The sequence below is a fragment of the Dipodomys spectabilis genome, unplaced genomic scaffold (genome assembly GCF_019054845.1).
Source record: "Dipodomys spectabilis isolate Male_0828 unplaced genomic scaffold, ASM1905484v1 ptg000024l, whole genome shotgun sequence".
In the NCBI taxonomy this organism is placed as follows: Eukaryota; Metazoa; Chordata; class Mammalia; order Rodentia; family Heteromyidae; genus Dipodomys; species Dipodomys spectabilis.
In genome coordinates this window covers 24,384,690-24,411,635 of record NW_024870701.1, presented here as the reverse complement: position 1 = coordinate 24,411,635, position 26,946 = coordinate 24,384,690, and the positions used below count along the sequence as shown (strand labels likewise).

General features: G+C 42.9%; 1 protein-coding gene across 3 annotated transcripts in view; it reads left to right on the top strand.

The window, feature by feature from the left end:
* Window positions 1-5,276: 5,276 nt before the first annotated feature.
* The window catches only part of St8sia5 (ST8 alpha-N-acetyl-neuraminide alpha-2,8-sialyltransferase 5), a 56,809-nt gene continuing 35,139 nt past the window's right edge, over window positions 5,277-26,946 (top strand). For 2 of the 3 annotated variants that reach the window (XM_042675254.1, XM_042675253.1), the window contains exon 1: window positions 5,277-5,454. In XM_042675254.1, coding sequence (XP_042531188.1) covers window positions 5,324-5,454 — 131 coding nt within the window. In that variant the 5' untranslated portion in view covers window positions 5,277-5,323. Of the gene's footprint in view, window positions 5,455-26,012; window positions 26,127-26,946 lie in introns of all 3 variants that reach the window. The other variant, XM_042675252.1, reaches the window with a different exon arrangement.

The window sequence follows — 26,946 nt, the reverse complement described above, 5'->3', positions numbered from 1 at the left end:
TGGAACAAGGAGTTGAAATTGCCATTCCATTATTTAACTTAATAAAAACAGGACTGATGAAGTCCAATGTCTGTAAGTAAGTGTACAGGGGCAGACCCCAGCTACTTGGATTGCAAGGCTGTAATGAGGGCATTTCTACTCACCAGGCAGCAAAATGCTCTTTGTTACAGTGTCTCAAAGCTAGGAGTCAGCCTCCTGAAGGCCTGGCTGGTTAACACAAATGTAAAGAGGCCCAGAACGGCATGTACTTATCACACACTCCTTGAACACATGGGTGGAATGCCACTTACATAATATGGCAGGCTGCAGTTGTGCCGTATGAAACAACAACGAAAAAAAGCTGCTTTTCTTAAAGCTACAAAAAAAAAACCCCTCCAAGTTCTTTTTTTTTTCTTCTTTTCAAGCCTTTCTATTTTATATTGGGAGACAATGCTCACAGTGTGAGTAATGCCCATCAGTTATCAGTAATTTAGCAGATTGTGTGCCAGTGTTGACATTTGTTCTTGGCTTAATTGTGCGTGAGTGTGTGTTTTAAACAATGATACAGCTGTCCCCACTCCTGGCAATTACAGCATAAAAATGGTGCTTGCTGAATCTGGCATCTTGATCACTTAGCCATGTGTTTTACTCTTTTGTTTGCAAGGCCTCCTGAGTGTTTGCTGCAATTCTGGGATCAGAATATAAATTCGGCTTGGAATGGAACCTGGCTCCATCCTGATAGCAAAAGCAAGGACTACAGACTGTGTTACACAACCTTTGCTAGGTCTCTGACTCCACTACAGAGATTCTGCAGGTTAAAGATACCTTCTTGAAGAATGTGCCATGGATTCCTAGCTTCCCTGATTTGATATGAAGAAGTCAGGTTTAAAACACCATCGGGATAAAAGAGCAATGTCAGTAAAGGCACCCTGGACTGTTGCTGGTCATTTGCAGAGTATTAAGAAATGGAAACATATCCTTGACAGAGGCAGAGTGTTGCTACAAAGCCCTAGCATTAGTGCTGTTCTCTGTTAATTCATGCCACTAAGGAGAGTAAATACCTCCTTCATGGAGGGTAAGGATCTGTGGAGTTGTTTTTGTCCTTCAACTATTTTTACTTTTGGCTTCATAGGCTTTTTGCTCTTAGGTTAGCTGATTCATGTTTGTGTCACCTCGGATTGGGGACTATTCCTTTCTGGCCATAGCAAGTCTGAACAAAATATCTACTGAAAAACAATTTATCCTTTTGGAAAACTCTTGGGCAGTATCCTCTAAAGCTGAACCATACATACACTGTCTGAGTTGACAATTTCAGTTCCAGATACAGACATCTAGCAGTATGCATGCATTTATTCACCAAAAAACACATGACTTCAAGGTTCATGGTGGCACCAGCTACTCAATGTCCAGTAGGAAAGATAAATACATAGTTCTACAGCCATACAAGGTAAGATTGAGAAAACTCTCACTTTATATGAGGTACTGGTTTTCTATGTTATGAAACAAATGACTATAAACTTAGTAGCCTGAGTAATACTTGTGAACCCCCAGTTGTGTGTGGGTTGTAAATCTGGGTGCAATTTTATTTGGAGTTTCTGCTGAGGGGGTCTCAAAGGTCAAAATCAAGTATGAGGTGGTTGGAGCTCAGGACCTTCCTGGAAGCTCATTCCAGGTGTTGGTAGAATTCAGAGTCTTTTTTGTGATTGGTAGACTGGGTCCCCCATTTCCTCACTGGCTGTCATCTAGAAGCCAATCTCTGAGAGGCCATCTGCATCCTTTGCCAGTTGGTTTCCTCTATCTCCAAAGGCTATTATAAAGAGCCCCATCATATCAGTCCCTCTTATACTTCCTTTACAAGAAGCCCAGTCAGGCCCCGGAATGGCAATCTCCCAATCTTCATTCTAACCGATTTCCACCTAATTACAACTTCCTTGCCCAGAAGCACCTAGACGTATACTCATTGAATGGCTGGGTAAAGAATAAGAGAGGATGAGGGTCTTGCAGGTCATTGAGAGGTCTACCCACTACATACAGTGGCACGGAGACTTTCACAACCAACACTGAGTCGAAGAAGTTAGACGTAAATATGTACCATATGAGCTCATTTAAGGGAACTAGAGGGCCAGGAAGTACACTTACTTTTGGTGTTTGAAGTCAGAATGGTTGTTAACCTTGAGTACTTAGTAACTAGGAGAGTCTGTAGGGGGCTGAATACATTTTTCTCTTCCTTCCCTCCCTCCCTCCCTCCCTCCCTCCCTTCCTTCCTTCCTTCCTTCCTTCTCCCTTCCTTCTTTCTGTCACTCCTCCCATCCCTTCGTTCCCCCCCCCCTGCTCTCTTTTGAAGTGCTAGGGTTTAAGCTTAGGACCTAGCACTAGCTAGGGTTGACTTGTTCTATTTTGGCCATGCCTACATCCCATGTTTTTTGTTTCTGAAGTATGTGCTGGCCACATGGCTGGGTTCAGTTTCTGAAGACACAGCTAGCTGTAAATTTATGGGTCTTGTACTTTTTATAAATGTATTATACTAAAATTACAAAGTTCTGAAAATAGGCCAAGGTGGAGGCTGAGGCCTGTAACGAAGATTGTGAGGCCCAAAGTCTAGGCTGGCCTAGGAAACTCAAGATCCTACCTGAAAAATAAAGCAAAAAAATGTTAAAGGTGGGGGTGGGGGAAGAGATGGGGTGAAGTTCAAGTAGTAGAGTACTTGTCTAGCTAGTTCAAGGCCCTGAGTTCAAACTGTAAAAAAAAATACTGTAAAAAAAAAAAAAAGTTCTTAGGATAATTTGAATTTTCTACTAGAAAATATTTTCTTTAGTTTGTTAAAAGAAGCCTGTAACCAGACTACTCTTAAGAGTGGGTAGGACCTGACGGGAGGGAGGACTGAAAAGGAAATTATGGTGTCTTGCATGGACTGGAAAAGACTAACCAATTCTACGAGTGCCAACTACATGAAAAATCTAACTTCTGTCATCAACTTGGGACCTGTGTGCAGAACCTGCTACCTGACTTACATGGCCTAGTGCAAAGTGACATGCAGGACTTCCCTGTTCAAGAATCTGAACATAGGGCTGGGAAGGTGGCTTAGTGGTAGAGCGCTTGCCTTGCATGCCTAAGGCCCTGGGTTTGATTTCTCAGCACCACATAAGCAAAAAGAAAAAAGCTGGAAGTGGTGCTGTGGCTCAAGTGGTAGAGCGCTAGCCTTGAGCTGAAGAGCTGAAGGACAGCGCCCAGGCCCAGAGTTCAGGCCCCACGACCTGACCAAAAAAAAAAAAAAAAAAGAATCTGAAGATAGACAGATGTGGTTGCACACATCTGTAATTCCACCATTCAGGAGACCAACGCAGGATTGTGAGTCGAGGCCACCCTAGGCTACAAAGGAAGATGTCTCGAGATGGAAAACAACAACAACAACAGCTCCAAAATTTGAAAATAACCAGAGTAGAGCAGTAAAGCCAGTGGTGTGGGGGAGGGGCATGCCTGCATGCGCACTGAACATGCACTCTTAAGCAATCTGTCAAAACTGCATCTAAGAACCTAAGGATTCCTTGATAGGTGAATTGCTCTGAACAACTAGCTCTTTGATACATACATCTGTAATGTAGGTTAGTCAGAGGCTAGGAGAAGAAAATTCATTAATGTACCTGAGTATAGGCGCTCTTTGATGTGTAAAACACCAAAAGAACACAAGAATTGTCATATTACAAGGATAGGCTTTCCAAGTGTTTGGTTATTTTAGTTTAATAAATGAATTGTTTTAAAAGTCCACACTTATGACCTTTCGGGTAATTAAATACAGACATACAAGATCTACTTTGGCTTTGTGAATTAACATAACACAAGATTCCGAATCATTGATGGAGTCCGAATCGCAGGAATTTGCTGTGCATTCTTTGGTCTTTCCAATTCCAGGAGAAAATTACCAAATGCCAAGTTCGAGGAGATTGGAAGCTGGGTATTTCCAAGTAAAGTTGTTCTTGAAAAGGTATGGGTTTTGAACACAAAACTAGTTTCACTCTGGAACCTCCCAGCGTGTGTGGAAGACCTAGGGTAGGGAGCCCTGGGATCGTCTAGCCAGGGATGAGCAGTGAATGCCCCCAAACACCTGAATCCAGGTGCTGGGAGTGTACGGTGTGAGGATGGCAGTTCTGGAGCAAGGTAGGGGGTGGCATTTTTCCCGGGGAGGTTTTCTGCAGAGGTCAGGCCTTCTCATGTGATTATTCTCCTTGGCGTACACTCTGAAGCACAGAGTGCTTCCAGACGTAGTGACTTTCGGGGACCAACGTACCCTAAGACGGCAGACACCCTGACCTATGACTTAAGCGTGGTTCCAAGGATGAGACTGGGTTCCTGTCTTGGTGATGGGGCGAACGGGGGGACAGCGAGGAGCTGTGGTAGGGGAGGAGGAAGAGGCCTGGGGAGGGAGGCCAGCAGCCCCTGAAGGTCTGCCTCGCCAAACTGGGCTCCGGGAGGGCGCGGGGCCGGCAGCCCCGCAAGGCCATTAGCTTGCCAGAGCGGTGCGCGCCGTCCTTGAAGGGCCGCCGGGCTGACCTTGCTCCGCTTTCTCCATTGAAATCCCTAGGAGCGCGCGAGGACGCGGCCACGGCGGTGACTCAGTTCCCTGCGCGCTGCATGCAAATACATGATCCCTTCCCGCAAGCCCAGTTCTGCAGCCTCTGCTCCCCGCGTCCTGCCCTTCTTTTAATCCCACCGTTTAAGCCCCGCGTTTTGCGCGGCCCCCTCTACCCCTCTCCACGGGCCACCTGTCATTAGACCCTCACCTTCCAGCTGCAGAACCGGAGGCCACCCTTCCCTGGCCGCGACCCCGAAGATCGGACGCAGCCCGCCCCAGGCGAGCCCCACGCGCCCGGCAACGGCGATCTGGAGCACGCCTGGAGGGGGCGGTGCGCGGCGCACCCCAGCGCACCGGCGGGCCAAGCCCGGCCTGGCTCCCCATTGGCCGCCACCTTAGCGGGAGGAGCTGCTCCCCGCCTACCCCCCTCCCGCCCCCCGGGTCGGGGGCACCTGCAGTCGCCCTTCTGCGGGGACGTCGGCGGCTGCCCGGCACTGGCGCCCAGAGGTTCAAATAGCCGAGGGAAAGGCCTGGGACCGCGGCGGAGCTTCCCCCGGCCAGCAGTGCCCTGCTGTCGCCGCGGCTCCACCAACGTGCGGATGCTGCTGGCTTTGGCTGCGCCAGCCGGAAACTTTGCCCCGCGAAGTCCTCCTGCTCGCCTAACCGCCTAACCGTGAGACGTCTGATCCACCGTGCGCCCCCCGGGGCCCCCGAACCCAACGCGTGATTGCCGGGCCGCCTCGCATTCCGCATCCCCGGCGACCAGCCGCCAGGATGCGCTACGCAGACCCCTCGGCCAGCCGAGATTTGTTGGGGAACCGAACTTTGCTCTTCATCTTCATCTGCGCTTTTGCCTTGGTGACCTTGCTGCAACAGATCCTGTATGGCAGGAACTACATCAAGAGGTAAGAAAGTCCCAGAGGCTGGGTGACATGTGCGGAGCCCATGGGCGATGGCCCAAGTGACCGACGCTGTGGTTGCAGCGCCCACCAGCAGTGAGGAGCTGTGTGGGGTCTCCACTTAGCCACAAGCACTCTAGCCGCGGCAGGCTAGGCTCCTGGCCCTCCCCAAAAGCATCTCTAGCTCCTGCTTCATGCAGCTGGGGACCAGGAGGATTGGGGGGGGGGGAGAGGGGGCGACAACTTTGCTCTGCTGTGAAAAATGGGGAGCAGTTTGGAATTCCAAGCAGCCACATTGACTGTAAATTCCCGTGAATGCCCTGAGCATTATTTTTATTTTTTTTAACCTGATGAGTCTTAAATTATTGTAGGGATCCTTGGTGGAGATGCCTTTTTCAACCCACAGGAAGGCTGGGTTAGTGTGTGGGTGGTGGTGGTAGTGGATTGTGACGATGCAGAGGGAATAATGAATTGTTGCAATCGAACAGCCACTGGATCTGTGAAACTCTCAGCCTAGTTCCTTCAGAAGCAGATGGTTGGTTCTCATCCTTTGTACCAAAGGTCCGAGATGAAACAGAAGTTGGGCCCTTCTCACCTTGACCTCAGCCAGGGGCAAACTCCATAACAGAAAGGGCAGTAGGAGTTGTCATTCAGAAATTCAGGCAGAGCCTGTCTATTGTGTGCAGAAGATACAGGGAAATACCAAAATGCGTCCTGAAGGGTAACACTGCAGGTTACTCTGCCTGGTTGGGGGCGCTGGGGTTAGGCTTTAGGCTGATGCTGTATTGGAGCCTCTAGTGCATAGAAGAGTCCTCCCTGGCCCCTTGCAGGAGGCCTGTCCTTTGCAGCTGTATCTCTCAAGCTTCACAGTCCTTCCCCCAGACTGTTAGGAAAGAAAATGCATCTCCAGCTGCATAAGCATCCTATTATCTTCTCAAAACTTCTCAAAAATAATGGAGCAGTTCTGTTTCCATCTTATGGCGTCAGTATCTATCATATGATCACACCCTGGCCTGCCCAGAGAGTGGGAGAGCCAGGGTTGCTGCTGCTGCTCTTGCTTCTAGTAGGAAATCTAAAAAGGCAGATTGTTTTCCTACTTATAAACTGCCCCCCAGCTGGGGAGTATGAGACCTCCTGTCCCAAACATTTATTCCCAGCCATTTGCTACCCTTGGCTTTTCCAGAGAGCGTTCATCCTTGGAGCACATGGTCTTTAAAGGACATTTGCAGAGTCTCTTATTGGATCTGATCACATCTGTCTCCTTCTTTTGTGATTATTGTTCCCCCTACCCTATTCCCAAGTAACCTCAGAACCAGCGTGCTTCCATGGCTTCTGTCTTGGCATCTGTTCCTCACTGGGGCAGCATTGGGTTGCTGTCCCCACTGGTGCCTCCCCAGAATTGCTGGGGCTACCGGGACTCCTCCCTGGACAACAGCAGTTAGGTATCAGTGCCAGGGCAAAAGCTAACTACACTACTAACCTGCTTGTTCTGGCAAGCCTGCCAGATGATCTGTCTTGTCTGTACCAGTTGTTTTCCATTCTCCTTCTTCCAGAGACCCCATTTCTAAATTACTTAGATTCCACCTTGTGGGCTTCACTCCAGAGACTGGGTGAAATCCAACCAAACAAGGAAAATCTGTCTAGGGCCAATCTCTGAAGGGAACCTGGGTGCTATAAAGAAGCCAATGATGAGCTGGGCACCAGTGGTACCAGTGGCTCACACCTATAATCCTAGATACTTAGGGAGGCTGAGATCTGAGGATCACAGTTCGAAGCCAGCCTGGTCAGGAAGTCTGTGAGAGTCTCATCTCCAATAAACCACTCAGAAAAAAAACCTAGAAGTAGTGCTGTGTCTTAAGTGGTAGAGTGCTAGTGTTGAGCAAAAAAAAAAAAAAAAGCACAGGGACAGCACCCAGGCCCTGAGTTCAAGCCATAGGACAGGCAAAACAAAACAAAACAAACAGGAAGCCAAGGAGTGGTCCTGGTGCTGAGGGAGGTGGGGGTCGAAGTCAATTTGGGAAAATAGAAGGCAATAATAAGATAAGAATTAAGTGTTGAACTACTTGAGAGGCAGTGATGTAGAAGTTAGGGAAGACTGCCAGGAGGAGGCAGAACTTGAGTGGGCCTTGAAGAAAAGCAAGATTGGGATAGAAGAGTGAACTTGCGTATCCAGAACTGAAGAGAGCTGGAACAGGGGTGGAAGGGTACAGATATGGCACTGGCCCCTCTCGTCTTTTCCACACCGGAGCCCACTTGCACTTAGTCCATCGGGGGCAGGGGAGGGGGAGGCTGTTCCAAGTCCTGACTGGCCTATGGCTTCCACATCAGTTGTATTTTGTCACAGTGCTTATACACCGCATTTGCTCATCAGTCCTGTTTCTGATACACATCTTCATCGTCATGAGCTGACCTTAGGGATGTATTGACTGCAGCACTGCACCAGGATTTCTCCTGGAGGCCATTGACATATAGATTACTGGATTAGACTTCCCCTGCAATGGATTGTAACAACAGGTTCCCCTGATACTTCAGTCCATCACCTCTTAGTCCTGGGCAATTCTGCCCCTACACAATGAGAAGTGACATTTTTGGTTGTCAAACAGGGGTTACTAGCATCCAGAAGAAGATGGTAAAGATGTTAGGAAGATCCTAGATGAGCAGTCTACCTCTTGCAACAAAGAATGATCAGCCCTGGGTGTCAGTAGGCCCAGAATGAGAAAGTCTGTTCTCAATGTCAAGCTCTGAGATGGTTTACTGCTTGCTTTCTAGCTGTACCCTGGGGGCCACCTATGCTTCTGACCCATAATATATGTAAATATAGGTAGTGAAGAAATGATTGAAGATTAGGGCAGGTGTGTGTGCATGTGTATGCAGGGATAGTACTTGGAAGAAACAAAGAAATAGAACAACAAACACATGGATCCTGGAGCACACTCCAGGATGGAATGAAGGAGGAAATGTAGGAAATGTAGGAAGGAGGAATGTAGGAAAGCAGCACATAGATGTAACAGTGGCTAGAGCCTTTAATGAAATGTTTGGAAAACTGGGAAGGATGGCGTGAACTTGGTTATTCTACCATAGGGAGCCACATGTGATTTTTGAGCAGTGTACTGACTTGAAAGAAGCCACTGGGAAGGAAAGTTATCTGTGCTTCATATAGGTGTTTTTAGAGCCCAGTCAAGAGTGAGGAGAACTTGGCTCAGAAAGTAGATCCACTTCAGAGGTCAGAGATTCTTGAAGGCTGCACCACTGAGCTGCTGCAGAAGCAAAGCTCCTGGGACATGGAGTTGGTGGGCTCTTCCAATAAGAATTTCTTTGGACCCTTGGCCTCTACTTTGAGTTGTGCAGTGAGGGCATATCTGAGAAGGCTGATTTTGAGTTGTCTGACTCTGGGGATCAACCTTGATTAGGAAGGAAGAAGGAAGAGCAGTGTAATGTCCTGGGAAGTATTTTACCTCTCCTGGAGAAAGCACAGGCTGTGTGGTTTAGGAGGAAAAAGGAGGAACGAAGTTGGGACATTTGTCTGGATGGTCTTATTTCTCATGTCTGCTTCATATTAATGAAGATTGACTATATGCTGAGCACCACTGGAAGTGCAAGATGATTCAGGTCAGGGTCTTGGGGAGTTTCTGGGCTGTTGGAAAGACAGAAAGACACAAAACTCAAATATGGTCTATGCCTGAAGGAATAGGCAAAGGACTCCAAATGAGGAGGGAGCCATAGTGAATCAGTGTGTTCAGGGTTCACGGAAGTGTTTGAAGGAGATCATAAAGAGGAATATTGCGCGGCACAGGTAGAGGTAGAAGGAAGGGGCTGAAAGTAAATGAGCAAGGTGTGAGGAGCAAGGGAGGAACTGAGTGTTCTCCTTAGTGTAGGTTGTTTGCCAAGGTACAGGGCTGAAGTGGACAAGGAAAACAAAGTAGAAACGTGGTGAGAAGGGACCTGTTGTTCTCCAAGGACAGAGCAATATGTAGTACTTAATAGAAGCTCAAAAAGATTGTTACACTAATGGAATGAAAAATAAATCAATTAATTTTTAATTTTTATTATTTTAGAAATGATACATAGGGGGTTACAGTTACATGAGTCAGCTAATAAGTACAGTTTTTGTTGTTGTTGTTGTTGGTCGTGGGGCCTAAACTCGGCCTGGGTGCTGTCCCTTTGCTCTTCAGCTTAAGGCTAGCGCTCTACCACTTGAGCAACAGCACCACTTCCAGCTTTTTTTTGCTTATGTGGTGCTTAGGAATTGAACCCAGCCTCATGCATGCAAGACAAGCACCCTACCACTGAGCCACCTTCCCAGCTCTAATTCTTTTTAAACCATGTCTCCCTTTCTCTCCCTTTCTCCCAATTTTTCCTCCCATCTCCACCCACAAGATGTACAGTTCATTTTCCACGTAGTGTCTAATGAATGCCGCAGTTGTACTTGTTCACCCTTTGTTCCACCGTTTCTGTCTTCCTTATCCTCCCAAGTAAAAACCAGCCAGACAAAAGAAAAAGAAAACAAAATCAGCAATAATAGCAACTTAAAAAAATCTTATGTTTCTTGAAGTTCATTTCATAAAATATTATTATTATTATTTTTTGGGGGTGGGGGGGCTTGAACTCTGGGCCTGAGCGCTGTCCCTCAGCTCTTCAGCTCAAGGTGAGCACTAAAATATTATTTTATGTGATCACATGCACATAGCTATTGAGCCTTTGTCACCTACTCTTGTGCATATCCTCCTTTGGCCTCAGTGTGTTCATGTTTTGTGTGTGTGTGTGTGTGTGTGTGTGAAAATGCTGATCTGTGGGACTTGGAATGTAGCTCAGAGGTAGACTATTTGCCTAGAATGGGTAAGGCCCTGGTTTGGATCTTCAGCTCTACACACACATACACAAATACAATCACACCACTTGCTGGTCTGTGTGATGGGGTTGGATAAGATACTCGGGAGGGAAGAGATTGGAAAATGACAGTGGATAAGGCATGAGGGGAAGTTGAGGAATGTCCACACCCACAGGGGTGAGGAGGCTGTGTGGGGTGGGAGGAGCTAGGAGGCTTTGTTTATTCATTTTTCATCTCATGGACATTGGAGTTGCTTCTACTTCTTTGCTGTCCTGAATGACTGCTATGAGCATTTCTGTGCAAGCTTTTGCATGGACATATGTTTCCATGTCTCTTGGGTTTATATTTGGCAGTGGCGTTGCTGGGTCATATGGTGACCCTGTTTTTATCATTTGAGCATGTGCCAGGGTGCTTCCCAAACAAGCTGCATCCTTGTGCACTCTTTCTGCAGTATGTGAGGGTTCTAATCTCTCTACAATATGTGTGATTGGCAATATTCATTATTACCAGTTTTTTTGACCCATCATGACCTGTACGCTGCTTTGGAGGTGATGTCTCGTTATGGTTTTGATTGTGCATCTCTCTGATGACTAATTATGTGTACCATCTTCATTTCTTGCTTTCTTTGGGCAGTACTGGATTTGAAGCCTAGTCTTCAATTGCTAGTCAGGCTTGAGTTATGCCTCCAGCTGATACGCAGTATCTTTCGTGTTTTCTCTTTTAGTGGTATTGAAGTTTGAGTCATGGGCCTTGTACTTGGTAGGCAGATGTTCTACCACTTGAGACATTCACTAGTCCTTTTGTCTCTAGCTTGTTTTTTAGAGAAAATTGCACATAATCTGCTTGAGACTGGCTTTGAAATAGGATTTTGTCTCCTCTGCATAACTGGGATTACAGGCTTGTACCACTGTGCCTGGCCCTGGAATATCCTTTTCCCCCTGTACTGAGGTTTGAATTCAGGGTCTCACAATTGCTATGCAGTGTTCTACTGCTAACTCGTGCCTCAAGCCTGTAACATCTTTTGTGTGCTTATTGTGTATGTTTATTCCTTCTTCTGGAAAATGGCAATTTAGATAATTTGCTTATACTTAAAAATTGGAATATCTTTTTATTATTCAATTGTGAGAACTCTTTATGGATTCTAAATGTAAATCTGTTATCAGATATGTGATTCTTCATTCTGTGACTTATCCCTCCTATTTTATGTGGTGCTGGTAATCCAACTCAGGGTCTCACCAGTGCTTGCCATGTGCTCTACTATGGAGCTGTATATCTAGCCATTCTTTCACTTTCTTTTTGGTATTTTTGAAGCACAAAATATCCAAAAATCTATTTTTGTGCTTTCATATTTAAGGAGCCATTGTCTCGTCAAAGATCATGATTCACACCTATGCTTTCTTCTGAGAGTGTTCTTTTCTTTTCTTCCTTCCTTCTTTCCCTCCCTCCCTTCCTCCATCCCTCCCTCCCTTCCTCCGTCCCTCTCTCAGAGTTATCTCTCTACCACTTGAACCACAGCTCCACTTCCATTTTTTTCTGTGACTAATTGGAGATAAGAGTCTTATAGACTTTCCTTCTCTGATCTGGCTTTGAACTGTGATGCTCAGATTTCAGTCTTCTAAGTAGCTATTTGGAGTTAGTTTTTGTACATGTTGTGATAAATCCTAATTATAAAAAGAATGTCAAACAGTCTCACCATTGGGGATATTTGTTTAGCTTTTTAAAAAGATTGTAGATATCCTCTGATAGGTTAGAAAGTTTCATGAACTCATACTGTGTTAAGAAGTTTTGTGTGTGTGTGTGTGTGTGTGTGTGTGTGTGAGAGAGAGAGAGAGAGAGAGAGAGAGAGAGAATAAAGAAGGGATTATACTGATTAAAATATAATATATGCATGTGTGAAAAAATACAAGGCTTTGTCTGGATTTTTTTTTGTCAGTCGTGGGGCTTGAACTCTGGGCTTGGGCGCTGTCCCTCAGCTCTTCAGCTCAAAGTGAATGCTCTACCACTTGAGCCACACCACCACTTCCTGTTTTGTGGTGGTTAATTGGAGATAAGAGTTTCATGGACTTTCCTGCCCAGACTGACTTTGAACTGCTATCCTCAGATCTCCACCTCCTGAGAAGCTAGGATTATAAGCATGAGCCACCGCTTCCCACTTTTGTCTGGATATTTTATCAGATTATTTTTCTACAGCAGTTGGATGATACATAGTTTATCCCTAATTTTTTAAGCTGGTAATTTTCATTGACAGAGCTGAGTATGAGTTCACACCTATAATCCTAGCACTTAGAAGACTGATATATATGTACATAACATAGTTTGTTTCAAAAAACAAACACAAAACTTAAAAAGGTAGGTTTGGTGGTTCATTCCTATACTCCCAGCTGCCCAAGAAATGGAAACTGTCATGATTGTAGTTCAAAAGCATCCCAGGAGAAAATGCTACCCTTCTTAACCAATGTCTGGACATGGTAGCTTGCACCTGTCATCTCGGCTTCACGGGATGTGTAAATAGGAGGATCATAGTCTGGGGCCAGCTCTGACAAAACAGGAGATCTTATTCCAAAAATAACTAAAGCATAAAGGGCTTGGGGAGCATTGCTCAAGTGGTAGAGCACCTGTCTAGCAAGCCCCAGGCCTTTATTTCAAACCCTAGTAAAAGCTGAAAAATTACAATATTAGGTGTGCATATAATTTTAGAAATAAAATCTAGCTTGTTCATGTTATACATCATGTGAAATTTCTTTGTTATTTTTAGATAGGATGCTATTTCTCATGTCTTGAATAATCTTGGCATATAAAGTCCTTTTCCATGCTGTCTTTGATTTTTTAATCTTACCAAATTAGTTGGGAGTGTTCCCTTTTTATCTGTTTTCTAGAATAGTTTGTGCGCATTTTTGAGGCCATCTATTCTTTTGTGAGTTTTCCTTTTTCAGTACTGGAATTTAAACCCTGAGCCTTTCACTTGCTAAGTTGGCTTTAGCCATACCTCCAACCCAAGCTCATCTATTCTTTGAAAATTTAATAGAACTCACCTGTATAGCCGTCTGCACCTAATGTTTTTTTTCTTGCAGAAAAACTTGAAGTGAGAATCTCACCCTTTGGTGGTTGTAGGACTATTTAGATTTTCTATTTCTCCTTCCAACTTTGGTAAATTATATTTTTCTAGAAATTAAAAAAATCAACGTAATTGTCATGCTTCCTAATAGTCTTTATGAGTTTTTATCCCCCTTTAAAATTTTGTAGCATCGTTTACTTACTTTTCTACATTTTAATAATATTTATTAAGTGGCCAGATTTTTTGCTGTGTTGATTTTTATCTCGATTACTTTTTATTTAAATAATTCTTATGCTTTGGTTTTATTCTGTCATTCTTTTTCAACCTTCTTGTGTAGGATGCTGTCTCTTTTATTTTCAGTCTTAATGTGCTTCTCCAATTGTATTTCTTTAATTCTGGGATGATGATGGCAATGACAGCAAGTAAAAATCCTGTTGTGCTAATAAAACTGCTCTACATATTAACATACTGAATTTTTATAACAATAGCAATAGACAGTATTATAATTCTCCTTTTGCAGATGGATAAACTAAGGCACAATGGGGTTAAGTAATTTGTTGGAAGTCTAGTAGCTACTAACTACTAGAGGTATTTTCATTATTTTTAATATATTCTAATTTCTGTAATGAGATTTTTATTCATACGCTTTGAAAAGTTTGAAATTTCCAGGTATTTCCTGTTTTGATGCCTTAAATTTTTTTAATAACTAAAAAGTTATTCAATTGGGACACTGGTGGCTCATGCCTGTAATCCTAGCTACTCAGGAGGCTGAGATCTATGGATCATGGTCAGACTCCTTTTTTTTTTGGTTGGTCATGGGGCCTGAATTCTGGGTGTGGGCACTGTCCCTCAGCTCTTCAGTTCAAGTCTAGCACTCTACCACTTGAGCCACAGTGCCACTTTTGGCTTTTTCTGCTTATGTGGTGCTGAGGAATCAAACCCAGGGCCTCATGCATGTGAAGCAAGCATTCAACCAATGAGCCACCTTTCCAGCCTGTGATCAGACTCTTATCTCCAGTTAACCACTCAAAAACCAGAAGTGGCACTGTGACTCAAGTGGTAGAGCAGTAGCCTTGAGCACAAAGAAGTTCAGGGACAGCTACCACCACCACCAACAAAAAGCTACTCAAAAGGTTTTAGTAAGTCAAAAGTTGACATTGGTTATGCTAATTTCTTTTCAATGTTTACTTTCTTCCATCATAACCAGAATATAGTTACAGTATTTATCTAGAAAATTTAGTTTTTATCTGGAAAATTTAGAACATTCACATTTATTGTGATTACTTATGAATAAGGTTTTATTTCTGCCTCTGTGTGTGTGTGTGTGTGTGTGTGTGTGTGTGTGTGTGTGTATCCTACCCTATTCTGCCTTTCGTCCCTTTTATCTTTTTGATTATTAGTGTCTTCTTGGCTTGAGTAGCAGGTTTCTAGTGTGACCTTCCACCTTGGGAAGGTCCTGTGACTCTTACCAAGGCGACAGAAATATGTGGGATGGGCTGATGCCTCTTGAACAGCCTCTGGCTTTAGATTCATCTCACTTCTCTCTTCATCAGATTTAGGAAGACATTTTATAGATGTTTTGGTTATTTTAGTGTTTTTGTAGTGTGAAGGTAATGCAAATTGGGTTCTCTGGAAAGCAAGTCTGAGCCTAGGGTGAGGGATGTTAAGTAAGAGGTTCTGTAATGATCAATAGCCAGGAAAGGGAGGGGGAAGTATGATTGAGCAGAGGGTGATGTTGAGATATAATATAATCCCAGCAAAAGCCTCAGCTGATCCCATAGGCAGGCCTGGAATTGCTTGCCCTCCAGACTTGTCCAGATTTGGGGTGAGGAGTTAAACCATTATACTTTTAGGTTGTTCGGGCATTAGATGAGGAATGAGGGCTTCCCTGAAAGGGATATGACCTTGGGGAAGAGGACTCTCCTCATCCAAGGTAATTCCAGGAGAGAGTTGAAAGCTGAGGTTTCTCAGCACGTGGGATCCCCAACAAGACAGAAAGAAGGCCTTCATTCCTGCAAGGGTGGGGAGTGGTGGTGTAGGGCCTGTCACAGAGGGTTTCTCTATCTTCCATGTTGCAGAGAACGATTATGATCCCCCCCCCCCCCCCCGAACAAAAAAATAATAATCTCACTCCAAATATTCAGCCAGTATCTGCAGCCCACGCTCAAGCTGAGCATTTCTCCTGTCAGCCCAGGGTCGTTTTCACACGTGACATCTGTCCAAACACTGTGCTTGTCCCCATGCTGTTGTTTATTGCCTGCTGTTTCTTCCTGCCTGCCCTTCAGTCCAAATCCTGCCTCTCTTTCTGTATCCAGCCCACAGACTTCTTTCTTTCCCTTGAATTCCTAGCACGCTTTCTGTACTTAGCCGTGTACTGCCCAGCACTGGCCTGTTGCTTTCTATGAGAGGCAGGGCCTGTTCTATTCTGCACCAAGTACAAAAGGCTCCTGTACTTTGTCTCCCTGCCCCCTTCCTCCTCCCACACCTCCAGGGTCCAGATCTAGGCTGCTTTGTGTGGATGATACAAGCCTGAGACTTGAGGACTTGAAATTGGGTCAAGGAAAAGGACAGCCTGACTTTGGGCTGTCTTCATACGTGCATTTGAAGGTTCTCATCGCTGAGCCAGCTCTCCTCCCTCTCCTCAGGGGACCAAGCCTACTGGTCTAGTGCCCTGAGAAACAGGTGCAGCTCCTGGAGATTGGGAGCATGGGAAGCTGAAGATCTTCCTCTCCAGCGTGTGGCTCTTGGGAAAGTGGCCTAGAAAGGAGACAGGATGCTGAACTGACTGCAGCTTGGGATGGCACCTGTTCTGCTGGCAGATAAGCTTGATATCCTGGCTGGTCCCGGCCAATGGCTACTGATAACCTGCTTCAGGGTTGGGATAAAGATGAGATACATAAAGGATCCAAGGAACAAAATTTAAGAGACTCTCACTTGCCGGTGCCATCCCTATACTTGCACAGGTCTGAGGGCTGAGGGCTTCCTTAAATGTGCCTCTAGTCCTGCCCTTTTCTGTATGCCCAGCTCTGCTCTAGGCAAAGGGTAGTTGTTTCTTGCTCTTACTCCAAAGTCCTTAGATATCGCCTCACTCCTAGGTATCATTTCTTCTTCCTTCTTTGTCTCCAATCCTGTCTATTGGTCTATTTATTTTGTGCCACTACTGGGTTTTGAACTCTGGGCTTCAAGCTCTGAGCTCAGCCTTTTCCATTCACAGCTGGCACTTACTACTTGAGCCACATCTCCACTCCTGGCTTTTTGCTGGTTAATTGGGGATAAGAATCTTGAGGAAGGGGCTGGGAAGGTGGCTCAGTGGTAGAGCACTTGCCTTGCATGCATGAGGCCCTGGGTTCGATTCCCCAGCACCACATAAGCAAAAAGAAAAAAAGCCGGAAGTGGCGCTGTGGCTCAAGTGGTAGAGCGCTAGCCTTGAGCTGAAGAGCTGAGGGACAGCGTCCAGGCCCAGAGTTCAAGCCCCAGGACCAGGCCCCCAAAAATAAAAAAAATAATAAATAAAAATTAAAGTAAAAAATTACAATAAAAAAAGAATCTTGAGGAATTGTCTGCTTGGGCTGGCTTTGAACTACACTTCTCAGATCTAGGATTATAGGCATGACCAACTGGTACCAAGCTTATTTTTTTAAAATTTAAGATATATTTGTAATATGAAGAGACTTCATTATGATAGGTCTATATATGTACACATCGTACTTTGAGCAAATTCAACCCTCAGCAATGTTGCCATTGCTCTTTTCCTGCTCACATTTTTCTTTTTTTAAAATAAGTTTTTATTGTGAAAATACTGTACAGAGGGTTACAATTACATGAGCAAGATAATGAGTACATTTCTTATCCAGCAATGTTGCCTCCTCCTTTGTTTTTCCCCTACCATCCCTGCCCTCCCATCTCCACAACTACACTCCCCTCCCCCAATAAATTGTAGAGTTTGTTTTTCAACATAACATCTTGTGCATCTTATTGTTGTAATGGATCAACCTGTATCCCTATTTAAACATTTTGTTTTTTTCCCTTCCCCTCCCCAAATTATACCAACATCAAATACAGTGAAAACAGGGGTTATACCGTGGAGGAGGGACATACAAAGCAACAACAAAAAAAATCACGCTCCTCACATTTTTCAAGTGTTGGATTTTTTTTTTTTTTTGGTCGGTTGTGAGGCTTAAACTCTGGGCCTCGGCACTGTCCCTACACTCTTCAGCTCAAGGCAAGCACTCTATGAGCCACAGTGCCAGTTCCGGTTTTCTAGTGGTTTATTGGAGAGCAGAGTCTCATGAACTTTTCTGCCCGGGTTGGCTTTGAACCGTGATCTTCAGATCTCAGCCTCCTAAGTAGCTAGGATTACAGGCATGAGCCACCGGCATCCGGCTAAGTGTTGGATTTTATTTATTTATTTATTTTTTATTTATGTTACAGTCCATAGGTAGATGATAGATAGATAGATAGATAGATAGATAGATAGATAGATAGATAGATAGATAGATATCTGTAATGCCTTTGGTCCTCTTTACTAATTAGTATCGCTTCCTTTCCTTCTTTCCTTTCCCACTGATCTCTTCCTATATAGTCTACCTTGTCTTTTTATTCCCATTACTATGACACCACTATAGTATCATTATCAATAATATCATTTTATATCTTTATTCCACAAATGAGTGAGAACGTACAATGTTTAGCATTTTGAGTTTGGCTAATCTCATTCAACATGATCTACAGATTCATTCATTTTCCTTTATCTTCTTTTTGATGTGCTTTCTTTCCAGGAAAATTTTACCTCTCAGAAGATTTAATATCTTCTCTTGGAGTCATCCATGTTTGTTTACTTCTTATTGAATGATTTCGGCTCTTCACCATACTTATCCTGGTAGACCCTCACATATGCAAGTGGAAACCTTGAATAATGAATTATATTAATTACAAGCATTCAACAAAGGTTAATAAGCCAGTCTCTACCGAAGCAGATAGTCCTAAATGAGGATTATTTCATTTAATCTATACCATAGTCCTGTTAAATTGATTCAGTCTTCCTCTTCATTTAATGCTTATGCTGAGAGGAAAAATATGTTATTTAGCTTTTTGTCACTATGACAAAATACCTGAGATAATCAACTTAAAGGAAGAAAGGGTTGGTTTGGGTTCAGTTTTTGAAATTACAGTTCATGGCTGATTTTCCTTGATTGGACCTGTAGTGAGGCAGTACATCATAGCGGAGCCTGTGTTCACCTGTTCTGCTCAAAATAGCATGCATGGAGGCTCCAGTCCTGCCCAACTCGCTCTTTCTTCTTTAGCTCAGCCCTTCCCTATTTCTTCCAATCGTCTTCAGAAACTCAAACATTTCCTGGTGCTTTTCAAGGTCAAGTTTGGGAACCACTGGAAAAAGTTTAGAATTTGAGTGAAGCCTGAAAGGAAGATATTGGCAAAGAAGATTAAAGAGGTAGTTCTGTATATTTTAGTTTGCTGGGTTGCTGTCATAAGTACCATAAATTGTGAGGGCAAACAACCCAAGTTATTACCTCACAGTTCTGGAGGCCAAAAGTCCCATATCACAATGTCATTGGGCTTGGCTCCTTTTCTAGGGCTGTGCTTGGGAATTTATTCTGTGCTTCCCTTTGTCAGGTTGTCTGCGGGCAGTCATCAGTGTTCCTTGGCTGGAAGTCCCTGCCTTCATCCTCATATGGCTTTTCTCTTCCTCATTGGTATTGGTTGTGCTATCTCTTTTATTATCTCTAAGTTTTATTAATTTGGGGCTTTTCCCTCCTTTGGATCCATTCAGTTAGAGGTTTATCGATCTTTTTTATTTTTTCAAACAACCAACTTTGTGTTTCATTGATTCATCGTATTGTTTTGTCCCTACTTCATTTAATTCTGACTTAATATTTATTATTTATTTCCACTTGCTAATTTTAGATTTAGCTTGTTCTTGTTTATCTATAAGCTTGAGATCCATTATTAGGCTATCTGTTGAGATTTTTTTAATGTAGGTGCTCATACTATAAATTTTCTTCTTTGCATTTATGGTCTTTGCTGTATCAAAGATTTCCTGGTAGATTTTTCATTTACAGTAGATTCTAGGAATTTTTATGACCCTCCTTTGACCTTGTTTAATTTCATGACTACTGGTCATTCAGTAGTGTATTGTTTAGTCTATGTTTCAATATTTCTGTAGTTTCTTTTGTTGTTGATTTGGTTTAATTCCATTGTAGTCTGATACACTACAGGGGATCATTTCATTTATATTATTATGACTTGATTTATGCCTTAAAATATGACCTATTTTAGAGAGAGTTCCATGCGATGAGAAGAGTGTGCATTGTACAGGTGTTGAATGAAATACTCTGTAGATATCTGTTTAGGCCATTTGGTATATTTTGAAGTGTCTTTGTGAACTTTGGTGGGGGGGGAGGTGAGAGTGGGATATTGAAGTCTCCCACTATTGTTGTGTTGGATCTATCTGTGCGTATAACTCCAGTAGTATTTCTTTAATGAGCTTGATATGCTAAATATCACATACACACACATATACACACACATCCATATACACACATATATCCATACACACACACACACATAAGTTAACAATTGTTATCTCCTCTTGATGAACAGTTATCTTTATTAATATGAAGTGACCTTCTTTATCTCTTCGTACTCTTTTGGTTTATCATTTATGAGTCTTGCTTTCAGAGTCTATTTGCTTGGAAAATATTTTTCTATCCTTTTACCCTAAGCCACTGTTTGTCTTTGTTAGTGAGTTGCATTTCTTTGAGGCATCAAGTGGTCACGAATTGCTTCTTGATGCAACTTATCACTGTCTTTTGGTTGGATAATTGGGATCAAATATCAATAATAAAAATATTAATATTGAAAAGCATGTGTGTTTCCTGTCATTTTCCTGCTTCTGTGATATATACTTCTTTCCCAATCCTCGTTTACTAATCTTCTCTTCTTTGTTGTATTTTTCTAGTGGTACATATCTTTCTCTTTAGTATGTAGGATCCCATTAAATATCTCCTGAAGTGCTGATTTAGTGTTTATAAATTCCTTTAGCCTTTTTTTATTTTGTTTTGTTTTGCTTTGTCCTGAGGCTTGAACTCTAGGCCTGGGCACTTGCCCTGAGCTTTTTTTGCTCAAGGCTGGTACTCTACCACTTGAGCCATAGTGCCACTTCCTGCTTTTCCTGAGTAGTTTAGTGGAGATGAGTCTCATGGAGGGGGTAACAAGTTTGATAAGAAATGTACTCACTACCTTATGTATGTAACTGTAACCCCTCTGTACATCATCTTGATAATTTTTTTTTAAAAAGAGTCTCATGTACTTTCCTGCCTAAGATGGCTTTGAACCCCAATCCTCAGATCTCAGCCTCCTGAGTAGCTAGGATTACAAGTGTAAGCTGGCACCCACCTCTGTTAGCTTTTGTTTATCATAGAAGATTGTTATTTTGCTATCAACTATGAAGGATGGCCTTGCTGGATACATTAATCTAGGTCAGCAGCTCTCTTTTTGAGGGCTTGGAGTATTTCAGTCTAGGACTTAGAATATATCATTCTCTGGCTTTCTTGCTTTTAGAGTTTCTGTTGAAGAATCTACTGTTATTCTAGTGGATTTGTCTGTATATGTGACTCATCACTTATTTCTTGTTACAGTCATCAATTTTTTCTTTGTTCTGTAATTTAGTGTCTGAACTATGTTTCTTTTATCATCTTGCCTGTTATATGTTCTGATAGCCTTCTGTACCTGAATGATCCTTTCTTTCTCAAGATTGGAGAAGTTTCTGCTATTATTTTATTGAATGTGTTTTCTATGCCATTAGATTGTATCTCTTCTCCTTCTTCTATGCCCATGATTAGATTTGGACTTTTGATGTTGTCCCATTGGTCTTGAATGTTCTCTTCACATTTTCTTAGTCTGATTGATCTAATTTGTCTACTTTATCTTTGATTTTTGACACTCTACTTTCAATGTTCCATTCTATTAGTAAGACTGTTACTAAGTTTTTTTTTTTTTTTTTGGGTTCGGTCGTGGGGCCTGAACTCTGGGCCTGGGCACTCACTGTCCCTCAGCTCTTCAGCTCAAGGCTAGCACTCTACCACTTGAGCTATAGCGCCACTTCCGACTTTTTTTCTTATGTGGTGCTGGGGAATCGAACCCAGGGCCTCATGCATGCAAGGCAAGAGCTCTACCACTAAGCCACCTTCCCAGCCCCTGTTATTGAGTTTTTATTTGTACAATTGAGCTTTTCATTTCCAGGATTTCAGTATGTTTTCAGAATTTATTGAATTCCTCTTTCATATCCTACATGAATTTACTTACTTTATTCAGTTGTTTATTTGAATTCCCCTTGAGTTTATTCAACTGTTTATTTATATCTTTAAAAATTAATTCACGTACTTGTACATATCTTTTTTGTTTTTTATCTTATTATTGATCTTTTGACTTCATTGTTTGAAATTTCACATCCTTTATGGGATTGTTGACATGTGGAGGAGGCATGTTGTTTTAACTTTTTATATTATTTTTTCATTTTTTTAAATTTTCATATTACTTGTCTTTCTATATTATTGATTTAATGCATATAAGGTCAAGTTATTGTTTAGAAGTTTTAATCATATTTTCTATTTCAGTTGAAATATTCTCATTGTTTAGTAAGAATAGAGTAGTATTATGGTTAAAGTGTTATTTATCACCACTGGACAGAGTTATGGCTCAGAGGCCAAACATTTGCCTGCACGCTCAGGGAACTTGTGGCCTGATTCTCATTGGCACTTAAATCCAGACAAACTAACTAAAGTCTCTGAGCTGCTATCTCTAGAGAAGCCTTCGTTCTTTGTGTACTGGGAGCTCCTGTTGGCTGATGCTTTACAGCTATGCACAGGGCAGGTTTCTACTTTCTGTATGTACATCCTGGTTTGTGTCCTCAAGCATAGCAAGCTTCTGAGCCTTGGTATAACTCCTGAGTATGTCAGCAAGTAGGGGAGAAACAGAACATTGAAGTCTGCACTGGGGTGACTGTCCTAATCTCTCTGTCCGCTGGTCTCAATGCTTATAGTTAAGCAGTTCAACCTTCCTTTGCAGAAGAGGCAGTTATGGAAGTTTCATGATGAAAGTCCTCACTCTTGAATGTCAACAAACACACACCATTATGCAATTCCTAGGAAACAAGTCTCAGTGGTTTCAGACCCCAGCTGATAATTTACCTCCTTGTAATGGCATCTCTAGCTCCCCTCCTGCTCTGCAGAGCCATATGATCTGGGAGCTGTTCTCTTCTGCTTTTCTCTGTTGTCTCTGTTTCTCTGTGCTTTTGTGCTACTCTTCCATTTCTTTTGTGATTCCTGATGCTCTTCTTCTCTTCCTCTCTTCAGAGTATAGTCTCTCCTTTCTTACTTGACTCTGTTCATTTACAGTGTCAAAATGGTAGATGTTTCTAATTTCCCTCTTGCCCTTCCTCTGCCATCAAATTTTAAGATGAATCAAGAAAGCTTGCAAAAACAAAAAAGGAATAAGCTTTAGTTCCATATACAAATATAACCAGCTTTTTGGTATAAAGCCATATAAAAGTATAGCTACTAATATATATCTCTTATAGACTGCTTTTTTTAAAGTTTTAATTTCTAATGAGAGACTTTCTACATCATCCTATTTCCTTCTCAAAGATTGTGAAGTGTGCTTAGTGATTCCCTTTCCCAATTGGAAAGGACTCTTTCCTGTAGATGATGGAGTAGCAGTGTGGCTAGATGTCTTTTTGTGCAGGCCATACTCAAGTTTTATTGACCAATTTTTCTTTTTTGGTCAGTCGTGGTGCTTGAACTCTGGGGCTAGGCGCTGTCCCTGGGCTCTTCAGTTCAAGGCAAGTGCTCCGCTCTACCACTTAAGCCACAGTGCCACTTCCAGTTTTCAGATGATTAATTGGAGTTAAGAGTCTCACAGACTTGCCTGCCTGGGCTGGCTTTGAACAGCAAGCTTCATATCTCAGCCTCCTGAGTAGCTAGGATTTTAGGTATGAGTCACTAGCACCTGGCTGACCAAATGTTTTGTGTTCCAGTTCTGAGGCTTGACCTCAGGGCCTGGGTGCTCAAAGGTAGTGTTCTACTACTTGAGACACAGTGCCACTTCCAGCCTTTTTGTTAGTTGTGATAAGAGTCTCACAGACTTTGCTGCCTGGGCAGGTTTCAAATCACATTTTTCAGGTATCAGCCTCCTGAGTAGCTAGGATTGCAGTCATGAGCCCACTAGTGTCTGGTTGACCAGATTTTTTTTTAAAGTACTCATGGGTTTCATGACAGATTTCTGGGCTTGGAACTGATTTGAACATGCTTATAAACCACTTAATTTGCAAAATTTTAGATGGAAATAATTTTTTGGTCTACAGATAGTCTTGTGAAGCCTTCTAGGAATAAAAAGCTTAGAATGAGCCATTTCTGGGTTTAAGTCTTACATTGGCTACTTTTTACCCTTGAGACTTGAGGCAGTTTGCTAAAACTTTCTGAAATACTCATTTTGCTATCTACAAACATCATTAATGAGACTTTCTGTGTGAGCTGTTGGAAGAATCAACTTCATATAGGTAATGTGCATTGTTCATACTAAGTGCTCAACAAATGTCTCTTTTCTGATTTAAACATCCTCAGATGCTGCCTAAGAAATACCTCACAAATTTCTTAAATAATGAAATGTAACCACTTTAGTAAATTAATGAATAACTATAGAATCAAATGAGAATGAAGCACTTCTGAATGGACTGTGAAATCGAGCTTCAAGCTCTGTCCCGTGAGTTGTATCTGCTTCCTCTCCCAGGCTTAGCTCTCTCAATGGTTCATACTGAGACAATGAAAAGGGAACTAACAGCCACTCAACAAATCATTGATTGAGCACCTCATGAATGTAACTCTCCATTAGCATTGCCCCAAGGGGCTTCTTCAGTTCAGATGCATCTGGGAAGCTGGGCAAACACGCACTTGGGAGGCAAGCTGACTTCCAAGGATGGAGATGTTAGTAATTGAAGCAAATGCCTCAGCTTTGTGACAGTTTTGGTCAAGGATGCTGGAGATGTTTAAGATAGTTCTCTCACTTGAAATATGGGAACAGAGGTACAGGCTAAACTAAAGGCATCAATCAGTTCATAAGTGGAGATGTACATGGATCTACTCCAGCCCCTGTATGTTCTTCCCTTAGCTGAGAGACTATTTATTAGTTAGGGTTTTATTAAAATATGTTTATTGCTTGTCTCCTGAATTCCTATCTAAAAATTTTGTTAGTTCTGTGCCTTCAAGTTCAGCTTTGGTTTTACCTGGAGTGACCGCTAATGAACTGTGCATGTTTAAGAGCCAGTCGTCACTAGAACATTTGTTATATAATAATTCTCAGTCAAGATGATTTTGCCCCCAGAGGATATTTAACAACATCTGGGATTTTTTTCTTGCTTGCTTGTTTGTTTTGAGACACAGTCTCCTATTGCCTAGGCTGAGCTAGAACTCACAACTGAGATTGCAGATGTGTTACCATGCCTGACCCCTGGAGATATTTTTGATCATCACAACTGCTGCATCTAGTTAGCAGCAGAGACAGAGATGTTGCTTGAAATTATATAAGACACTGAACAGTCCCACAACAAAGAACTCTAAAGCCACAGTGCCAGCTGGAGAAAGCTTGCTCCAAGTGCTCAAATAGGTGCTAGTCCTTTCTTATTAGCCATATCCTCTAACCTGACTGGTTTCCCTCCTGAGAAATGTACTTGTAGCCCAACTGGAGGGTTCAGAACCACACATGGTACAACATGAAGTCAGGTGCACTCAGCATATTCCAGTTCTCAGTGCAGTCTGCACATGAGAAGAGTATAGATTCTCCTTGGGTCAGCTTCTCCAGGGAGCAAGCTTGCTACCATGTGTATATGGACAGGTGAAGTGCAGACTGCTTGAGCTTAGGAAGAGGACCTAGTTTGTCTGAGTGTGTGTAGAGGGTGTCTACCTGCCCCCTTGCTCAGTCTTAACACAGTTCTACTGCTTTTGGGACAGTTTTGCACACCTGTCTTGACCCTTCTGCTTTGGCCTTTCTCATGCCCAAGTCTTCAGGAGTGCTCCATTTGTTTCTTAGAGGTTCTCAGGATCCCACTGTCTTTGTTCTAAATCAATTATCCATCTGCTTATCATCTTTCAAAATGTTGCTAGTCCCTTGTATCACTTCCTTATTATTGCTCTGTGGTTATTTTCATTAAATTTGGGGAAGGAGTGGAGATAAAGATGTGTTCAGTCCATCATCTTAAACCAGAAATAGTATCTTTATGTGTTGGATAAAAAAATCCTTGAAGTATGTCTGGCCTGACAAAGACAATGTACTGGCTGCTAGAGATCGTTTCTAGAAACAAGAATTGGGGGATGGCAACACCTAGGAGGTGGAAGAGCCCTATGACCTTAATCCCACTGAACCTTGGTTTCCCTGAGTGTAAAAGGTGTGATCTCAATCCTGTGGTGAAGATGAAGTGAAGGGTTGCTGTAGGAGGGCAGAGTCACAGGAAGGGTTTGCTATTGCCATCTTCATGGCTAGGATCATCACCATCAAGAAAGTAAAGCTCCAAGCAATGTGCTATATAGGCACAAGGATAGACTGTAGCTCTCTGGTAGACTGGCTTCACCCAACAAATGAGCATGTATACCGACTGCCTCATTTTCTTGCCAGAGGCCTCCAGCTTGGTTGGCAGAATGGTGACCCACTGGCCAATTGGACGGGGCTCTTTAATGTCACCGACAACCCAGCAGTGGCAGTGCAGAGCGGCAGTGACTCCAGCTCCAGGTACAGACCCCAGAAAATGTCTTGAGGGTGGGAACCCATCCTGTGGGAATCCATCAGCTCCTGTCCATTGCCTGTCCTTGGAGATGTAATGCCTTGGTCCAGTGTCTCCATTGCTGTGTTTTGGAATCCCACCTGTTTCCTTTTACTTAAGGCATAAGTCGATGTGAAGTGAGAGGATTAGGTCCCAACTTCAGTGAAGTAGGGACTCTCTGGCTCCTTCTAAGTAGACTGGACTAGAGCCTTTGGGTCTCAAGTCTACATTTGAAGGTGGATACCTACAGCAGGGAACTCAGATGTTGGCTGGAATGTGGATGACACCAGGGGTGAGTGTTGGGTGAGGGCTCTCTGCTCCTCTGAAGTATAGTACCTAGTGAGACTGCTGTTGGCTAGAACAGAGCCACTCCCATCAAGACAGCACTGAGGTGCCACATTCATACCATCACACAGTTATTTTCTCTTGTTCTGTTGTAGCCTGTTGAGCCAAAGTCCATAATAAAGGGCATGCTGCCTACTCAGGAGTAGGAGCTCAGTGATGTTTGTTGGATAAGTGAAGGTGGAATATCCTTGGTTAAAACCGCTTCTTGCAGGGATGGTTTATGGAGAATTTCTTTGGATAAAGCAGGATGTTCTTATTTACCTGGAGCTGGATATGGCTGGAACCACCTAGCTAAGGGTGTTTAGGGGCTAATTAAACTGTTAAGTTCTCTAATTTTTTTTTTATTTCTAAGGATGGGTTAACTTTCAGGTTCACTTTCTGAGAAAGTAGTTTGGGTTTTCCTTTTGGTTGCTTTTGGTGTTTAAACTTGAATTAGACTTTTCA